Source organism: Anser cygnoides, chromosome 5, assembly GCF_040182565.1.
Source record: "Anser cygnoides isolate HZ-2024a breed goose chromosome 5, Taihu_goose_T2T_genome, whole genome shotgun sequence".
Lineage (NCBI taxonomy): Eukaryota > Metazoa > Chordata > Aves > Anseriformes > Anatidae > Anser > Anser cygnoides.
Genome location: NC_089877.1, coordinates 22,504,109 through 22,522,483, shown reverse-complemented (window position 1 = coordinate 22,522,483; position 18,375 = coordinate 22,504,109). Strand labels below are relative to the sequence as shown.

Below are 18,375 nucleotides of genomic sequence, written 5' to 3'. Positions count from 1 at the left end.
CAGCTGTACATAAAGTTGTTTGAAAATACTTATAAGAAAGGTCAGTTACGATAAGCCACTGGGATTCAAGCTGTAGTCTCATAAAACCATTTGGGAAGAACTGCAAATAATAATGATGTGGCAATCTGCAACTCCGTTAAGCTTTATAGAGGGGACATATGTTACAGTGTGTGCTTTCTAGAAGAAATCTCCTGTAATATAATAAGTAGCTGAATTTTTTGTACCTTCCTCTGCTCTTGCACCTTCATGATCAGTCATTCTAGAAGAGGGTGACCTAGATTGATTAATGATTCCTGAAGGGATGTGGGGTATCTCATCATCGCCAAGATCTGCTATCATGTCGTGAAGTTTTGTCCTGTTGACTCCTGTAAATTAACGTCAGCAGCAAAAATTCATTTGATTGCTACCGCTTGACTTGACAGAAGTCTAAAAATCTATTAAACTAAGTAAACAAGAACAACTACTAATGGGACCTCATTCAAATAAATACAACGCTTTTTGTTCCTTTGTATATTAATAAAATTGATCTTTTGGAAATCAAGAGAAATAAATGCATTAGATCTAGAACTGCATGCAAACAGTTTGAATTCACCAAATCAAAGAATAACTGCTTTGTGTTCTGCAGATCTATTTTATAATTTCCTGTAGGAGAGAAAAAAACCTCAATCTTACATCCCTTGTGAGAAGCCAAACATCAAAAAGAACATAATTACTAAACAAAATACATATGAATCAAACATTTGCTAATAGTATTACAGAACTTTAACTGTACTAAACAATTTAACATTGAAACACAGTGCAAATAAAAAATAAGTTTACAAATGAGGGAAAAAGTACAGATAAATCATAATGGGGGTGCAACAAACAATTAACTTTCCCTGCTTTTGAATGGCGTTCAAGTTATATAAAATGTTTATTAAATACAAGGCTAAGCATGCTTCCACCACTATATGAAACTGCAGATGTATACCACATCTACTATATAAGCATGCCACAAGAAATAAAACATACTGAATTATGTGCATTAAATTCATGATGTAGGTACCGGCTAGCAATAGTATGTTTTAATTAAAAAAAACTTTTTAATTAAGTTCATTTCTGCTTTCAACTTTCAGCTTTCTTACTAAAAAAAGTCTTCAACCATTATGCGAAATTTCAGTGATAGACTCTTTTTAAAGAAAACAATCCACAATGATATAAGACATAACCAGATTTTAATCAATAAGGAAGCCCTTGCAGGTATTGCTGGCAGTTATACTGCAGAACATTTTAAACAAAAATGAAGACAGCACACCTACACTGACCCCTCAAAAAAACTGCTATGGAGCATATTTTTCTTTTACACTCACTACAGTGTAAATACTTACTACATTTAAAAGGGCATATTAATACTTAAATAACTTTCTAACATATGCATTATTGATCAAGTAAGCTTTAGGAAGCAATTTATTACACTCCAAGTTGATGTGCCACTTAAAAAATACAAACTAAACAGAGCCTTCATTTTATAAAATAGCAAAAGGTAAACACTACAATAAAAGATCACTTATCAAAAGCAGAACTGAAATAATACCTGATCATTTCAGATTTTTAGATCTTACTTTGACAAAAAATGGTTAAAATTCATGTCATCAAAAATAAGTATCCATCAATAATTGAATACTCTGTAGATAATGCACAGAGGGATCACAATGAAAAGTATTTCTGCAAGTGGAATCACGGCAAAAACATTACATGCATAGGCCAAGAAGGATGTCATATAACTATTCACATTAATAGTTATAAAACACACTAATTTTGCCAAACAAACTAGAACTCCTTATACTTTTTTTGTACTTCTGTTATTTTTCTTACTTTGTTTTATGGAACATATAGTCTTTCCATTAAGTCTATGAAAGCTGCTACCCAGAAGTTGTTTGAAGAAAAGATGGCTTCCAAAAGTTTCCCTTATGCAACAGAACATATTTCTTGAATGGTTAAGTTTCATTTCACTCCCATATATTAGTGAGTCTAGAAACCTACAATCTCAGGTAATGAAATATTTAAAGTTTTCTTCCCTGGTTATAATGTTTATGTAGAATCATTTCAAATAAATCCAGAAGTAAAGCAATATTATTCCCTTAAGAAAGACAGAGATGGTAAAGCAAGGATTAATATAAAGAGACCTGCTTGAGTTTTGGAGGAGATGGTGAAAGCTGATAAAAATTTATTGCAAAAAGAATTACTAACAGGAACACGCGACCTTCCTCTAAATGCAAGACCAAAAAAGATTTCATTGCAGTTAGATTTGAAAGCACAAGAAGCAGCTATCAGGAGGGTAGGGGGCACAAAGTATATGGTACAGTCACTGGTATTACCATACCACAGACGTTGAGGTCCTGAAAATAACATCCCTCATTATACAACTGAAATGACCTTTAAATTTTTGCTGGCCCACAGTTACACTGCATTTTAAATCTTGACTGTGTTACTGTCCTTTTGTGCACTTCAGCTTACAGAGTTTGATGATCTACCTACTATATCATCTAATCACTTCTTGTAGACATAAACAGACTGAAAAGAGCTGTATTTGCCCTGAAGAGCACAGATCTAAAAAGATTCCTCTGACTAAGGAGGTGAAGGAGGTCCCTCCTCACTAGTACGAGGAGTATCTCCTATGCATCAACACTTTTTTCCAATAGCCACTAAACTTATGTGGTTAAGATCTCATTTCAAAGGTGTACCAGTTAATTGCAGTCAGCAGGTGAGATGTTTATAAAAGACATTGTTAAAGGTCTCAACATTCTTAAAGGTCTCAACTGTACAGACTGCAGAGCTTGCTTTTGTGTCTTTTCTATTCCAGTTGCTTGTCAGCCAGCAAGCTGACAGCTTGATGGTGATCACCAGCTGATATACTCTTGAAGATATTACAGAGCAATCACTAAGTTGCATGATGAAAGTAACAACTGGTACCCTGAACTGTCTACTTGGATATACTCTTTGCTCTCCAGAAGAAAACACATCTGTCTTCATGTTGATAAACCCAAACTGTTCAGGTAAAATGCCAAAAAATAACTTAGGAGATTTTATTCACATTCAAACTGAAAGCACCTTTTGTAAGTGCTCTCTCCCTGAACATAAGGGCATGAGAAAATTGTCTCAGAGCGTGCTCTGGAGAAGTAACTAGCAGTAGTCCTGCTCACTCTGCTAACCACTGCTATCTTGAGCCAGCCAGTTATTTAGTATGTCACTACTTAGGGGATTGTCAACCTTGCCTTAAGTGTCCTTCAGCAAGTTAAGTCACTTCTTGTCCTTCAGGCATTCACCTCAGAATGGCCCTCAATCCACCACACAATAGAGGGAGAAAGGAGCAGATGCCATTTCAAACTGCTACTCTCTACTTCATGCTAAAAAATGTCAATGCTCATGACTGGGAGACCACCACAGAAGACTATAGAGATTTCTGCTTTCTATTAAGTGTGCCTGCATATCGTTGTTGAAGTGTTCTAGATGTTACAAAGATCTTTAAGGATTAGAATGTGCTGACTCCGCATAAGCAGCTATGTTCAGTGCACTAACTGGCTATGTTCTAGTCTTCAGGATGAAAGACAACAATCAGTAAACATAAACCTGTTAGAACAAAAGCAGAACACCTAGAATCTCCTTCAGAGATCAAAAGAGAAAAAAGGTAATCAAATATTCAGCACAAAAAAACTGTGGTCTGACATGTCAAACACATTTTATTAGTGCCAAGATGTAATAGTCAGAATCTAACAGTGATCCTTCTGCATCAACCTGTGATGCAATCAAGATGGTTAAATCCAAATCATTCCATAAATACAGAACAATTAGGCTAAAGCAGAAGGAATGAGAGAACTGCCAAGGACCAGGAAAAGAAAAAAAAACATCAGTAAAAGGACCTCCATTTAAAGTTACCTAAACATACAATTTAAGATGTGAAAACTATTTTTCTAACTGCTAAGAACACACTAGTCTTATCTAATTGTATCAAATTGGACATGCACAATTTCCACAATCATGTTGTGAAAATTTGAGAAATGATATCTGAACAACAGTTAACACCTGATTTGCCTGCAAAATCATTTTACCCAACTTGGGCAAAAAGCTTAATACCTTAAATTTAGCGTATTAGGGTAAAAGGTAAGATTGTAAGAAAACACTTTTGAAGAAATCAAACCTAATTATAATAGATAAATAAGGAGTTAAGTCTAGAATATACTGTATGTGTCTTTAAAAAAATCCCACAACCTCAATAGCCAGGGTTATTTTACTGATCATATTACAAAGGTAATGTAATTAAAGCATGTTGGTTTTTTTTTTTTTAATTCCTTTCATACGGAAGTAGTACTTCCACATAATACTTTGACTACTCTGCCAGATAACAAAAACGAAAGAAGGAAAAAGAGCAGGAATTACATTATGAAGACGTGTGTGTCAGCAGTAAACAACCTAAATCACGGTGTTCCACCCAGCAGAAAGCATATGAATGCAAACTACAGAAGTATCAAAATAAATTACATCAGTTTCTGTTCCCTTATTAACCTCCACAAATGGAATGAAAGTTACTATATACCTGGGCCAGGGCCACACAGATCCTGTCATGAATAAAACAGTCTAAATGTATATTATGGAATAGTTACCAGATGCTGGTCCAGTAAAACCCATTAGAATGTCTGCCCTCAAAACACTGCAAGGCCACATGTCCCACCCTGAACACACTTTTATTGTGTATAGAGTTATGCTGTTCAATTACCCCAGTGATTTAAAGGTCAATTTTTAATTAGAAATTACTGTCATAGGTCTGACAACTACAGAATCCCACAAACCAACCCGTAAGACTACTAATACGAGCTCAGGGATTCCCAAAATATAATTAAAATTAAAAACAACAACAACAAAAAACTAAACCACAACCAAAGTGTTAAACAGTGACTTGTATCACCTCACAGCATTGTGACACACAGTTGTCCCCTAATTATTTCTCTTATGCAAATATATCCAAATTTCAAAATGACTTTAGATGAAGAAAATACTTAAGTTTTGACTGAGGAACACACACTGTCAAAAGACAATATAAGTCAAATAATAACCGACGACGACCATGTCATATCATTCATGGTGCAAAATTTCGTGTTACTGTTTCTAGCAACTGCAGGAAAGCAGAATGAAAGAAACACGTTAACCTTTTCAATTTTGCAACTGAACACTTCAGACAGAATAATTACTACTTAATCTAAGTGATTGTCTAACAATTTAATCAACACTATTGATCACTAAAACATTGTTTTTTTCTAATGGGTGAGGATTATGCTCCTCTTCTGGAAGCTGTAAGACTGCTACAAATTGGGTAAACAAAATGATTGTGAAAATTCTTAATTGCATAGCAGCCAAGTAAGATATAAGTGCAGGAAAGAAATTGTTTTTATACAAGCCCAAATAATATCAACAAAACAAATAGGGAGACCTGGAAATGGCTTTTTTTTTTTTCTATTTATACTCCTACAACAACACTACTTGTCACTGTTTTAGAGCTGCTCACCTTGCAGAAGCTAGAAAATGCTACCTGGTATGGGGAGAGTGAAAAAGTTAGAATCAAAAGTATAGTTTTGAGAACTTTCACTATGAGATAATCCCAAAGGAACTAATATTTTAAGAGAAGTAAGAAAATCCCCTAAATACTTTTCCCCATAAATCAAAACATTTGCTGCTATTATGCAGCTACTACGTAATGTAGTCTAAAATGTGGATTTCACATTCCAACAGTCTAAAAGGTGAAGTTCACTAAGAAAAATTCAAATAAGAGGTACATTTTAATATTAATAGGAGGTTTCTAACCTTACAAAATACTTCATGTGAACTTGATTGTCAAATGCTTATTTACATGTCAAATGAGCATTATCATCCAGATAACTAACATAAATTCTAAAAATCAAACCAAAGACTGAATAAAAATATCTTTATACTCTGGCAAAAAAAATATTTGTGTGCACACCTGTATGCATGCATGAGAGTCATGCAAAACTGCTGAAAAACAACATGCACCAACTGAATTGTGTTAGAACTTAAAGTAATCTCAAATCTTAATGAATTACAGAATTCTTTATGAAATGTTATATTTTAATTACCACCTGATTTAGTTAGTACATATTCACATAATTTTTTTTTTCAAATACAGGTTTTATTTTTTCTTTTAACTAAATATAGCTAGAAACTGTAATAATATACTTCCAAAATAAGAAACCTGCTATCAAGGGATCTTCTCTATGCTAATTTAATAACATTTTGCCACTAATAACTTTTTAGAGCTGATGGTAAAAGTTACAAAATAACTTTTAATATGTAGTTAACATTTAAAGTCTAGATTAACATAGTTCAAAAAGGGCAGCCAGTCTGAAAACTCTTAAAGAGTAAAGAGGCATTAAGCAAAACACAAAGTGCTCAGAACAGTGAAGGACATCATAAAATAAAGATTATATAATAAACAAAGCCGCAAAAGAACTTAATCAAATTACAAGCCTTTTTTTTTCTTCCATTCTCATCTTGCCTTAGATTGCTAAAGTAATTAGAAGACCATAAACAGCAGTTATAGCTTGATTCAAGCTCATGATTAAAAAAAAAACACCACAACACCCAAAACATTATTTCATTTTTACATTATTTCATTTTAAGAAGTGGAGAAAGCTTAAATTTTCTTTCAGCAAACTTTCTGGAGTAGAAACAACCCCAAAATGTAAATTGTTTGCTATTTTTGTACTCCCATTACAAAGCAGTTCTCTTTTACCTACTTAAGTTTCTGTGTTGTCAACACATTTGTCCCATCTAGTAAATGGCTGGAGATATAGGTTTCAACATTCACATTCAGCAGTTAGAAAGTTAAAGTTGGTTGCCCCCGTTACAGAAAACAATGTTTAATGGAAATAAATAAATAAAACAGAACTCATGAGGAAAAAAAAAAAGTCTTCTATATAAATAAGCAAAGAAGCGTTGCATTACAAGATTCAGAATCTGCACTTACTCTTTACCCCTTTCTTCCCCTTTCGTTCCTTCTTGTACTGTTCCTTCAGTTTACTTATTAGTCCCTGGTCTACATCCCAAACCTCAGCAGTTGGGGACAGGTCATCTTTGTCTACATGCAGCATATTATTAAAAGAAAAAAAACAGCAATTGGCAATGCAAGCTGTTGGCGATTTACTATAATAGCTGTATAAGAGCATCAATAAAAGTTCTTAATAAATCTTTAAAGGTGCAGTCTCAGTTTAGAGTTTACAAAACACAATCTTGTTTCAGTTTTCCAAGGCACTGTTTAATATCAGTTGTATTTTGGAAAACTGTATGTTAATTTGTTACTAAGGAGCAAACAAATTAAGCTTCATAAGTAACTTCATGTTACATACTTCAAAATACACAAAAATTCATTGGTGCTCAGAAACAATTACTGCATCTTTAGAAAGACAGTGTTAAGAAATTATTCAGCCAGTATTGAATAAGCAAATGAAAGTACTCATGCTGTATTACTCATGAAAATGCAAGCTGAGTAAGTCAGTGCCAATTTATTCATGAAGACCACCATGCATCCTCTCGCACTCATTCTACATGCACAAGAAACCTTGATCCTACATATAAAGAGGGGAACAAGCCTACAAATACAGCATTTCACGTGAAGATGGATGAAATTAATTCACAAATGTGAATAAATTGCATTTCAGCAATTACATTATAATCACTAGAAAATACCACATTCCGCAGTTATTTTAGAATATTTGTCTTTTTCTGTTTGACAGTAGTTAATACTCATTTATTATCCACAAAAAGTCAAGTCTTCACCTTTCTAAACTATCTCAAACATTTCTGGGAAGACTGAACTAGGAAAAGCATAAACGTGTTTCTAAGATAAGGTAAATGTAACATTTGCAGAAGGACTTTAGATAAAGAACAACTAAGCATCAACCCAATTTGGCTTACACACTAGTCAAGCTTACACTCACAAAAGATATTAGACAAAACAATAAAACGAGGTTCCTCAGTTCCCAACTTCCAGTTATGCCTACGATATCAGTGTCTCCATAAAACTGCAGTTACTGATATTATAACTATTTGCATCATAGAAGTACGCAAGAGAAGCTGTATACAGCAAAGAAAAAGAAATGAGCATTAGGAAGCAAAACTTAAACTAACTGCCCTTGGTTTTATAAAGTACAAATGTTTCAAGACAAAACATGACAAAGAATGGGAAAATATTCTAGGATACTGATGCATCTAACGAAAGACCATCATTCAGGTAGGGCAGATCAATGACAAAGAAATAACCTTGATCAAAGAGGTAGAATACAGAACTGGCAAGAAGGCAAGAAGCTGAGTTCAACGTGAAAGTCTCTAGAACCGTCCACAAAGAACTGTGGATAGGGAAATGGAATTATTACCTCTTATACCAAACCACAGCTACAACTACCAAACCTACAACTACCAAACTGCAAACAGAAAGGCCTCAACCTTTATGAGTACAGGGTCAAAATACTGACAGAAAAATACTGCTTATTCAGGAAATAGGAGGTACAGAAACATGTCAGAGGATATGTCCCTAAAAAAGAGGAAGGAAATCAGAAAAGCAAGCAAACAAAAATAAACAAAACCACAGGGGGAAAAAAAAAGGAAATTCAGTGGAAAAGGGAAAAAATCCAAAGCAACATTAATAGAAGGAAAACAATCAGGCAGGTTGTAGCCCTGCAGAGAAGGATTTGAGAATTAAACTGAACCAGAAGCAGAACATATATAACAACAATGTAATGCTGTCACAAAATGCCACAACATTCTAGTATGTTTTAAAAAAGTATGATGTATTAAACCAGGAATACACATAATTCAGTGATGGTGGTGACAAAATTGAAGCAGTTTGTCTATTCTGCACTACATTGAAAGTTTAGGAAATGTCTGAAGATAAGAAAAACAACAGTGAGTTATCAAAGAATTTAAAGGAACTGGGCTCATCCAGAGAGCAGGGAAAACATATGTCTGCAGGCATAAATACTCCAAAAAAAAGTAGCGTTGGCTACTGAAATGTAGGTCAGAAATAGAAAACAAGTTAAAATACTACCTCAGATTAATCAGCAAAGCTCTGAAATTAATTTCAAAGAATATTTTTAGGAAAATATTAAAATATTTCTCTCAGTTATGCCTACGTATTTCAGAACAAAGTCACATAACTAGACTCTTCCATAAATCTCCTCTAGTACTGAACTTCCTCAAATTGCCTGTAGTGGTTCTAATTCATACTAAATTGCCACCAGGACTGTGCAGAGGATCCAGGATGACTACTAGTCAATACCATTTAGTGGAAAAAAAATTGAAGAGGAAAAAAAATCCTATTTTAAAAAACGACCCAGGAGACTGAATTCCAGTCACTCTGTCACCCAGAATTCTGGGCACAGGCGGTAATTCTCCAAGTCATGCTCCACCAGGAAACAAAATTCCTGCGTTGCATAGAGAAGAAAAATTCAGTGAACATGTTAGACAAAAATCACAAGTAGGATAAAAAGACTACATAATATGTAATGTTTGTAATAGGTGACATACTATGCAACAACATGTAACATTTCTTTTATTCCCGTTTGCTCAAGGAAACAGAACTTACATATGCAGCTTTTTCTTGATACTGTTTCACCACAAAGCATTTCTAAATTTTTAATCTGAAAACATACATTCATTTTTGAATGTGCTGTATACATTAATACTTTATTTAACATCACATGAATTTGCTCATCTTTCAGTATTTTGAAGATGAACTGCTCCTAACAGAACGTCACGTTTCGTAAGATTTTATATCACGACACCCAAAAATAACTGAAGACTCCAAGTATATTAAATGAGGTACTCATAAAAGAGAATGTGCTCATAAGAAGCTGTATTATAGGAAGAAAAAAAAACTTCCACACTTGGTGTCTGGCTGCTTTTCAGAAGTCTCTAATAGCGCAAAAGTAATTATCAAATTTGTGATGAAAAATTTTAGCATATCTGGAGTTACTTGCAAGTAGTACTTGGTTAATTAAGCTTTGAAAGTAACAATAAAGCAAGACTGGACAATAGGTTTAGAGTCTAAACATCAGAAGTTTGATTTGTGTACATTAAATGAAAGCATTATAAAGAAATATACATTTAAACATTGGTTCTTTACATTTTTTATCAGAGAGCCCAAATCCTCACAAGAGTAAGAAATGATAGGACGATGCCACTGACAGGGAAGACTGAAATAGGAAGAAAAGCTGAGAATAGAAGTGAGCAACTATTCACATTCCGAAAGAGAAGAATGAATTATAACTGAAATACTAAAATTGGTGGTTGCTACAATTGTTTAGAAAGGAATGACAAGTATTTGTTTCTATGAAGTTCTAATAAATGAATAAATGAATCTATGGATGGGCCTTGAGATTTCAAATAATAGCAGTTTCGTGGAGTTCAAAATAATGGGACAGGCTGTAACAGGGACAGGTTCAGGCAACCTATCATTTTTAGAAGGCATTTAAGTGGGACAACACTTGAAATGTTATTTTTGATAGGTAATAAAAAATCCATTGTCTTGAAGCATTTCAAATTTACACAATGATCATTAAAGAAGTGACACAATCCCAAGACCTGATAGACTGTATCCTTAAGCATCTGGTTAAGGAAATAACAGCTGCATTCACTGACATGCAGTTACAAGCAAGTCTTCTGATTCACTTAAATAGTGAGTTAGTACAAACTGGAAAACTTATGGATTTTTTTTAATGGGGCAAAATGTAGAATATGTACTTTTTAAGATGGAAGCAGGTTTATGTGCATTTCCTGCTTCCTTGCCTCAGACATGAAGGGTTTGATAGCAAGAGAATTATTGTGGTTAAACTAGTCAGAAAAAAGCTGTCACAAGTGCCCACGAACTCCTAAAATGCTCTGCCTTGCTTCCTGTGGGTTCACTTACACTATAATAACAGACACTTCAAAACTGCTCTCTGAAAGGCACTGTGGGTCAATTTGATTTTTAAATAAATAAAAGAAATCTATTTAAAGTTTGGGACAGCAACTCAACTTGAAAACAAGTTTGAAAATTTTTGTCTCGCAACGTCAGCATTTCAACTAAATTAGAACCCCAGCATTCTGGGTAGCTGACTAAAAATGACAGAGATATAACAGGCTTGGAAAGCGGATACTTGGAATTGAAATGGTCAAACTAGTATACTAAATTTCAGCAGTATGCTGTGACAAAATCAATAAATCTTTTCATGAATGAGGGCATCAAGTCATCTTTCCTTCTATATGCAACAGTGGTGAGACTAATTCTAGAAACAGAACTTCTTGCAACATTCAGTATTTGAAGGGAAGTTGCAAATTCAATCAGAACCTTTGCTTCACAGCCTACTCAGGGATCTGCCCTCTTGGCTAAATAAAAAATGACTAAAAAACTAATCAAAAAAAAACATAGCCTTCAAAGGGGAACAACACCAGCCAACTACAGCACTTCTAAATCTAGGCAGTTATTACTGAAACAAAAGGTTACAGTTTGCCTGGCTTCATCTTCTAACTAGAAATAAGAGCGTTAAAAAAAAAAAATAAAGGTGACTAACACTGATACTAATTTCCAAGACAGAACACTTACTAATCCTTGGTACCTGCAAAATCCAGATTAGATGATGCACCAGTATTTTGATTTCTGTAGGTATTTATATTCCATAAGTATAACAAATTCACTGTCTCAATAGCATAAAATGGTCAAACAGGATGATCTAGTGGCACTTCTTGGCTTTACAGTTACAGATTTACAGCATGAAACCACAAAATTGTTTGACAGACCAGAAACTGTCAATTCCCCATTGCAGGACAAATGTGAATGACACTGTTCTTCATTAATTCTTTGTCCTACTCAAGTTCTCTCCCTTTCAGTTTCTTCTTTTGAAATGTGTAGGCTCTAAGAGCTTCTGAAGGTTACTTAACTCATTTTGCTTCGTTTCACATTGAATTAGTAATCTGCTTAATTTTATTATGCACTCTAAATTAAAGTAAGTAAATAAAAAGTTGGGCCAGTATAAAAGGTTGTGGTTGGTTTTTGTTTATTTTTTTTTTGTTTTTTTTTTTTGTTTTTGTTTTTGATTCTACTAATGGAAGTTACATTAGCAGTAACATCTAAAAAAAATCTCAGACAAAAAATCTAAATACACCCATCTTCATTTTTGCAAGCACACCGAAGAAATTCATTTAACTTGAGAACAAAAACTTTAAAGCTCCTTATCAGAAACAAACAAAAACAATCCAGATTTGAAAGCCAACTTAATTCAGGTATAAAAAAAATATTCAGTACCCTAGTCCCCTCTATTCAAACAAGAAAATACCTATTTCGGGGGAAATTTTCTGAAAATAAAACGAAAACATAAAACATAACTATAACTGAATTTCTGGCAACTGCAATAGTAAATAAATATGAAAATTTCAGCATCCAATATACTATTGTCTAATCACCAGTATATGACCATCACAATCATCCACACATTCACACCACCTTAGCATAGACTGCAACACCAATATGATGTCATGAACAAGTTTTCCTTTATTTTGTACATTCTTTTGTTGGCATCTTACCCCACTCTGTTCCATCTCCTGAACTTCGGGCTTCTCCAGCTCCCTCACCATCTTCAGCTGTTACTAAAAAATCAAATTCTTTCAACGCTTCTTCAGTATCAGGGTCATCTGTAAGGTCTGCAGCTAAACCTTCATTACCAATCTGAAAACAGATTAAAAAAAACTTTCTGAATTTGAACTGTGAACCTTTCTCATACTCAAATATTTAACTTAAAAATTATATAGATTATTCTCATTGAAGACTTAGTTGCATAGGAAAACACTTTCCAAAATGAAATGCAGAAAAAGATACTTAAATCTAGTCAGAGCTGCTTACAATCAAAAGAAAAAAAAAACACAGCCTAGTGATCATTAGAAGGGAAAAGAGCACTGACACAAGGTTTAGCAACAAACAAGTACATCCACGACTTTGTTTTTGATTTAAAAGGTCTCAACCAAAAACTGTTGTTGATTTTCTTGCAATATTAACAGATTTCTAGAGAAGCTTTATAACTCCCTGCTAAGGCATCATTGAAATGTTTTCTTTCATTCTGCAGGTGAAGAAATTTCCATGTGAGGCTGTGTTTCTGTAAGAAGTTGGGCAATATTCTTATACTTTTGCATAAGGACACAATATTTACAAAGGTAAACAATCTTTCAGTTATTACTTTTTAATAAAAAACAAGCTTTGTCAAGAGTCAAAATATAACTGCACTGTCTTCGTAGATGCTTTAGTGATTTACTTACTAGATTATATGTTTATCGGACTACCTACTGCCCTAGAAGAAAAAAAGATTCAACCAGTATTTTGATTCATCTATTTACCAGAAGTACAAATTAATACTAAAGGTGTATAAAACCCTTCCTGACAAGTCAAGTTGGGAGATTCAGACTTGCATCAAGCTGAGCTACTGTTTCTAGCTATTTATGAAAATTCAACGCAGCCAGAGGCACCATAATACCGTGGAATTCTCTGCTGAGCAAAACATAATGAAACTGTCAGTACAGTGGTCCTAAATCAACCTCTTTGCATAAAGAAACCCTGGTGACAGGGAGAAACTTCTAGCACAGGAATAAAAAACATGACATACTTATAACTGTCTGGGGGGAAAAAGGAAAAAGATTTCCCTTTTAAAAAGGGAAATTTATGTATACAAAGCAGTATTTTAAAAAAGTATTTTACTTTATGTTTCTTATTTATCCGGTGCTTTTCTTTTCCTTCTGCAATATCTTCTATCATGTCACTCTCCTCTTCTTCATCACTATCATCTGCATTTTCTAAGAAGTTAAATGTTTCAAGAACATCACCAGAATTCCTAGAAAAATAAAAACATGAACAGGGAGAGAGATTTACTTGCTCGAGAGATTTTAGAACATTAATCAGATTAAATTAAATTGCTACCTGACTTAATAAGCGTAAGAATTTTAAAACAAGCACAACGACAATGAATTGTTGCATGAAAAAGTTTCTACAGCTGTCTAATTCTTCACTCTGCAACACTCATCGGTATCGTTCCTTAAAATAGTAATTCCAAAGTGGTATTGAAGATAAATTTATGTCATATAACCCTATATATTTTCTACACAAGACTTAGAATCAATTTTACTTAAGTTCATAACCATTTGTAGTCAGCTATGCTCACAGGGTTCAGAGCCTTCAGAGCCTGAAGTTCAACGTGAACTGACCAGTACATTAAAATGACTATGTAGAATAAACTATAACTTCACACATTTCTCACCTCTTCACTTACCTTTTGATTTCCTGTCCCTTTTGTTTTGATGAAGGAGATTCACCCCCATTGAGAATCTGTTCTAAGTTCTTTGTCTCTACTGAACCATTTGGTTCTGAATTGGAGAGCCCAAGCAAAGACCTGACCCGCTGGGAGCGTACATCCAATATCGTATCTGTATAACCTACTTCCTGCAGATACCTACACACATTAAGAGGAAAAAGAGGAAAGCACATCTGAGGGAAAAGGAAATAAATCAGTATCAACTCTTTCTATAAAATGTATTATTGTGGCATTTATTTTAAAATAAACTTCATCTCCATCCATCTCACATGGAAAAGCTCCATCTATATTGCTTAAAGGTCAAGCCTATAAACCCTGTATGACAAACCACCATCTGCCCACCTCAATTACCCGGTATCAAAAAGTAAGCATATACACAGCTCATAAGACTTCAGAAAACAGTTTGAATACACCAATATTCCAACAACACTACTTACTGTCTTAGTAATTGTCTGCCTTGCTTCCAGGTCAGTTGGCTATTTTGAGGTACTGCAGGAACCTCCGTATCTTTGGTTTCTTCTGAAAGATAGCATCATATTTAGTGGTTGTTTTTTGTTAGTTTTTTTTTTTTTTTTTAATTCAGCTTTTTCCAAGACACCAATGAAACTAAAAGCAAATCTTACACCTGCATAAGGTGGCATCTATTTTAAAGCTTTTTTTTTTTTTAATTAAAATATCTTTTTCCCCCCTTAATTCCTTGTTAAAGAATAAAACAAATAATTTAACAGAACGAAATGAGTTCAAAAATTCTAATCCTCTACTTGGAGAAAAGGAACTGAAAAAGTATTTAACTTGTACACAGAAGAAAGTCTGGCCCCAACTGGCTCAAGTGTTACTGCTAAGAAATGTTAATGCAAGAAGTATACCTCTTCTACAAAGCTGAGAGGATTAGAAAGTGACTTGGAAAACACTAACAAAATACAGTTAAAAGAAGAATAAAAGACAAAAATGAAGTTACACGTTAGCATTTGGAGAAAACAAACATGTCAAGTTTAACACAACTTCCATGAGCCTACTATCAACAAATAAAATCTAGAACCCACTACACCTACTATGGCAGAGACTATAAAATGTGGGACAAATTAAGAGCTTAAGAATTAAAACATCTAACTTCCTTTGCATTTAAATATATACTAAAACTCCCATCAAGTAAAAAATATTCATTGTGATCTCTAGTTTCACCTGGGGGTGTAAGTACCCAAAATGTGACACTTCTGAAGCAGAAGAAAACAGGAAGAAAACAACAAAAAGGATCTGCAGACCACAATTTTAAGGCACATTATTAAAATACAGGCCAACAATGCAACTTTCCAGAAGACCTACATTTCAATAGAAGCCACATTCAATTCTGCTTATTAGTGCAATTATGAAAAATTCTTTTCTCTATAAGCAATATTGTGAAGAGCAAAACTCTTATGATCAACTTCTTATCAGTGTTGTAAAATCACAAGCACTCCAGGATGCAAAAAGTCAGGCTAATTTTTCCTCTTAGAACATTCTCCCTTCATTTAAGATAAAAACAAACTCAACAACTTTTTCCAGGACAATACAGTATTTTTTTTCCTCATTCTTTAAAAACTATCATCCTATAACAGCATCAAAACCAGAAGTATCTCTGATATTTATTCTGCACTTATGCTTTCCCTCTAAATGGATGTCACACTGGTGTAAAACATTAAATCCTTCAACAAGAGATATCTAAGAAGTAAGAGAAGCACAGCTAAATAAGGAATTGTGTAACTATTTAAAACTTTCTTTGATGTTCAGAGCTGTTTCAGAAAAGAAAAAAGAAAAAATAAGAAAAAATTCATTTTGATTTAGAGATAAAAATATTGACCCGACATAAAACTTTTCCTAGGTATTTTCTCTATAATGTACTTGAATGGAAAAAAAAGACTGAAAATTGCAATAAACAAAGAAAATCTAGAACAATTTATGTAGAACAAATTATGCTAAAGCAGGCTGTTGTCAGAAAAGTTACCTGATTCAAAAGTTGGCATTTTCAAGTCACCTTGGTTCAATTCTGTGCCATATTTTAATTTATGATATTTTGCCCTGGAAAAGTAAGGAAATTATTAACAAATTGGCATACAATGCTTTTACCAACTCAAAATATTCTACTATTCCCTTTTAAAACAACCATATTAACACACCACCACTAATCAAAATAAAGCTGTTGCGATCATTATAGTAACAGAATTAATTCTAAATTAATTCTAGTCTTTCAAGAACGTAATTTTGAGATAACCTTTTTACAGTTATTCATGATTACCAGACAATATATAGGTATTTAGTATGTTCTCCAAAATACGTATTTTTTAATTTTTATTAACAATAAACAAACAAGCAAAAAACCAACAAACACTGCACATCAGCTACCACAAGAACCTTTTGAAAACCAGTAGCTTCAATTATTTATCAGGGATAATTTCATCACTTGTCACAGTTAACCAATCATCCTATGATGAATGAACGTTACATTTGGGATCCCTGCCTATTTGCCACCTTCAATTTCCTTTTCAATTCTTCTCCTGCTCTGCCTTTGCACAACAGATATTTTTCCCCTGTGCTAACTTCCCTTATCACAGATTCTCTTACTGATTTTCTCTTCCTCACTGACTTCAGGCTTCGCTTCCAATTCCTGCTCGATCCACCTATGTAAGCGTGCCTCACTGCTTCCTATCTCCTGATCTCTCAGCCCCCTGATCTCTGCTTTTACATCAATTTTTAAAAATCAGTTTTGGTGACACTTCCACACAGGTATGCATGAGACATCCAAATCACCTTCTTTGCGCAGGGTGCCTACCAAGAGTCTTCAAGTCCCTTCATCTCCAGGAATATTACATTCACCACCTACAGTAATACTTCTGAATTCTCTGACTTTATTCCTAGACCTTTCACAACTTAACTTTTGCTTCATAAATCCCCTGAAAAAAAAATAATCTTAAAATCTCAGGGAAAAAAAGATCTAGATGTTCTATAGCAGAACTGAGGTGAAAGAACTCTGGTAGAAGTTTATCAGCCACATTTAGAAAAAAAAGGTCTCTATGAAATAAAGCTATCTTTATACTTCTAAATTTAACATTTGACTAAAGTTTTTGAAGTAACTGAACCACATCCAGTTCCCACCAATTTTAAAGCCTACTCCCAAACATGCAGACACTAGAGCTTCCTGAGAAAAGATACGTACTGAAATGTGCTAGACAAAACCAAGGATTCCCAAAAAATTCTCTTTTCAAATGACTGAGACACTGCTGGATTTTTTTTTCCCCCCAAATTCAAGTTCTTCTCAAATGCTACCTGACCTAATGGATAGTATAGAAGACTTCCTTCTAAATCACAGAAGTTTCTGACAGAACTGCAGGCAATTAGGAGCAGTCTCATTAACAAACTATCAGTAGATGGCACTATTGACCCTTGGTAGCAAGAAAATTCTGCATTTCCTAGCAATTACATTGTAACTGAAAAACTGTAGGGTTCCTGAAGAGGTGGTACATGAGTGACCTGAATTTGACTGACTGCCAATTAAATACAAACACAAATCTGAAGTTACTTGAATTTGAACACATTTCATCCATCCAGTAGTAAGACTGTCAACACTAGGTGCTCTCTCCAAACTGAGAGACAAAGCTTTGTTCCACATCGCAATAGGGTAGTGTACCACCAGGCTTTTCAGATAAAGCTTACAGACTATGATTTATATGTCTTAGAAAGTACTGTACGCTTGAGGTAAAATAATTACAAAATGAAAATAAGAAGTTTTGAAGATCAATAAAACAGAACAATACAAACAGACTCATACCTGAAGTCAGTGAAGCACTGTAATTAAAAATCCAACCTGAATTTGTTCAATTCAGAGCCATTGTCAATACTATTTATGAGGAGTCGGCCCATTTTGGAGCTTCAGTTTCAAAGCATAACTAAAATCCTGCTCTGACTGTTCATTACAAAAGATAATGAGGTATTTGATCTAAAAATATACCAATGACTAGCTACTACA

The 18,375-nt window shown here is 34.0% G+C and overlaps 1 protein-coding gene across 5 annotated transcripts in view; it reads right to left on the bottom strand.

The window, feature by feature from the left end:
• The window catches only part of STRN3 (striatin 3), a 61,833-nt gene that overhangs the window by 20,271 nt on the left and 23,187 nt on the right, over nt 1-18,375 (bottom strand). The window contains exons 3-9 of one of the 5 annotated variants that reach the window (XM_066997259.1): nt 16,357-16,430; nt 14,813-14,894; nt 14,334-14,513; nt 13,766-13,898; nt 12,604-12,745; nt 7,016-7,126; nt 225-365 (exon numbers count right to left, since the gene is read on the bottom strand). In XM_066997259.1, the coding sequence (XP_066853360.1) occupies nt 225-365; nt 7,016-7,126; nt 12,604-12,745; nt 13,766-13,898; nt 14,334-14,513; nt 14,813-14,894; nt 16,357-16,430 (863 nt within the window). The remainder of the gene's footprint in view (nt 1-224; nt 366-7,015; nt 7,127-12,603; nt 12,746-13,765; nt 13,899-14,333; nt 14,514-14,812; nt 14,895-16,356; nt 16,431-18,375) is intronic. The other 4 variants (XM_048058654.2, XM_048058656.2, XM_048058655.2 and 1 more) reach the window with 4 other exon arrangements.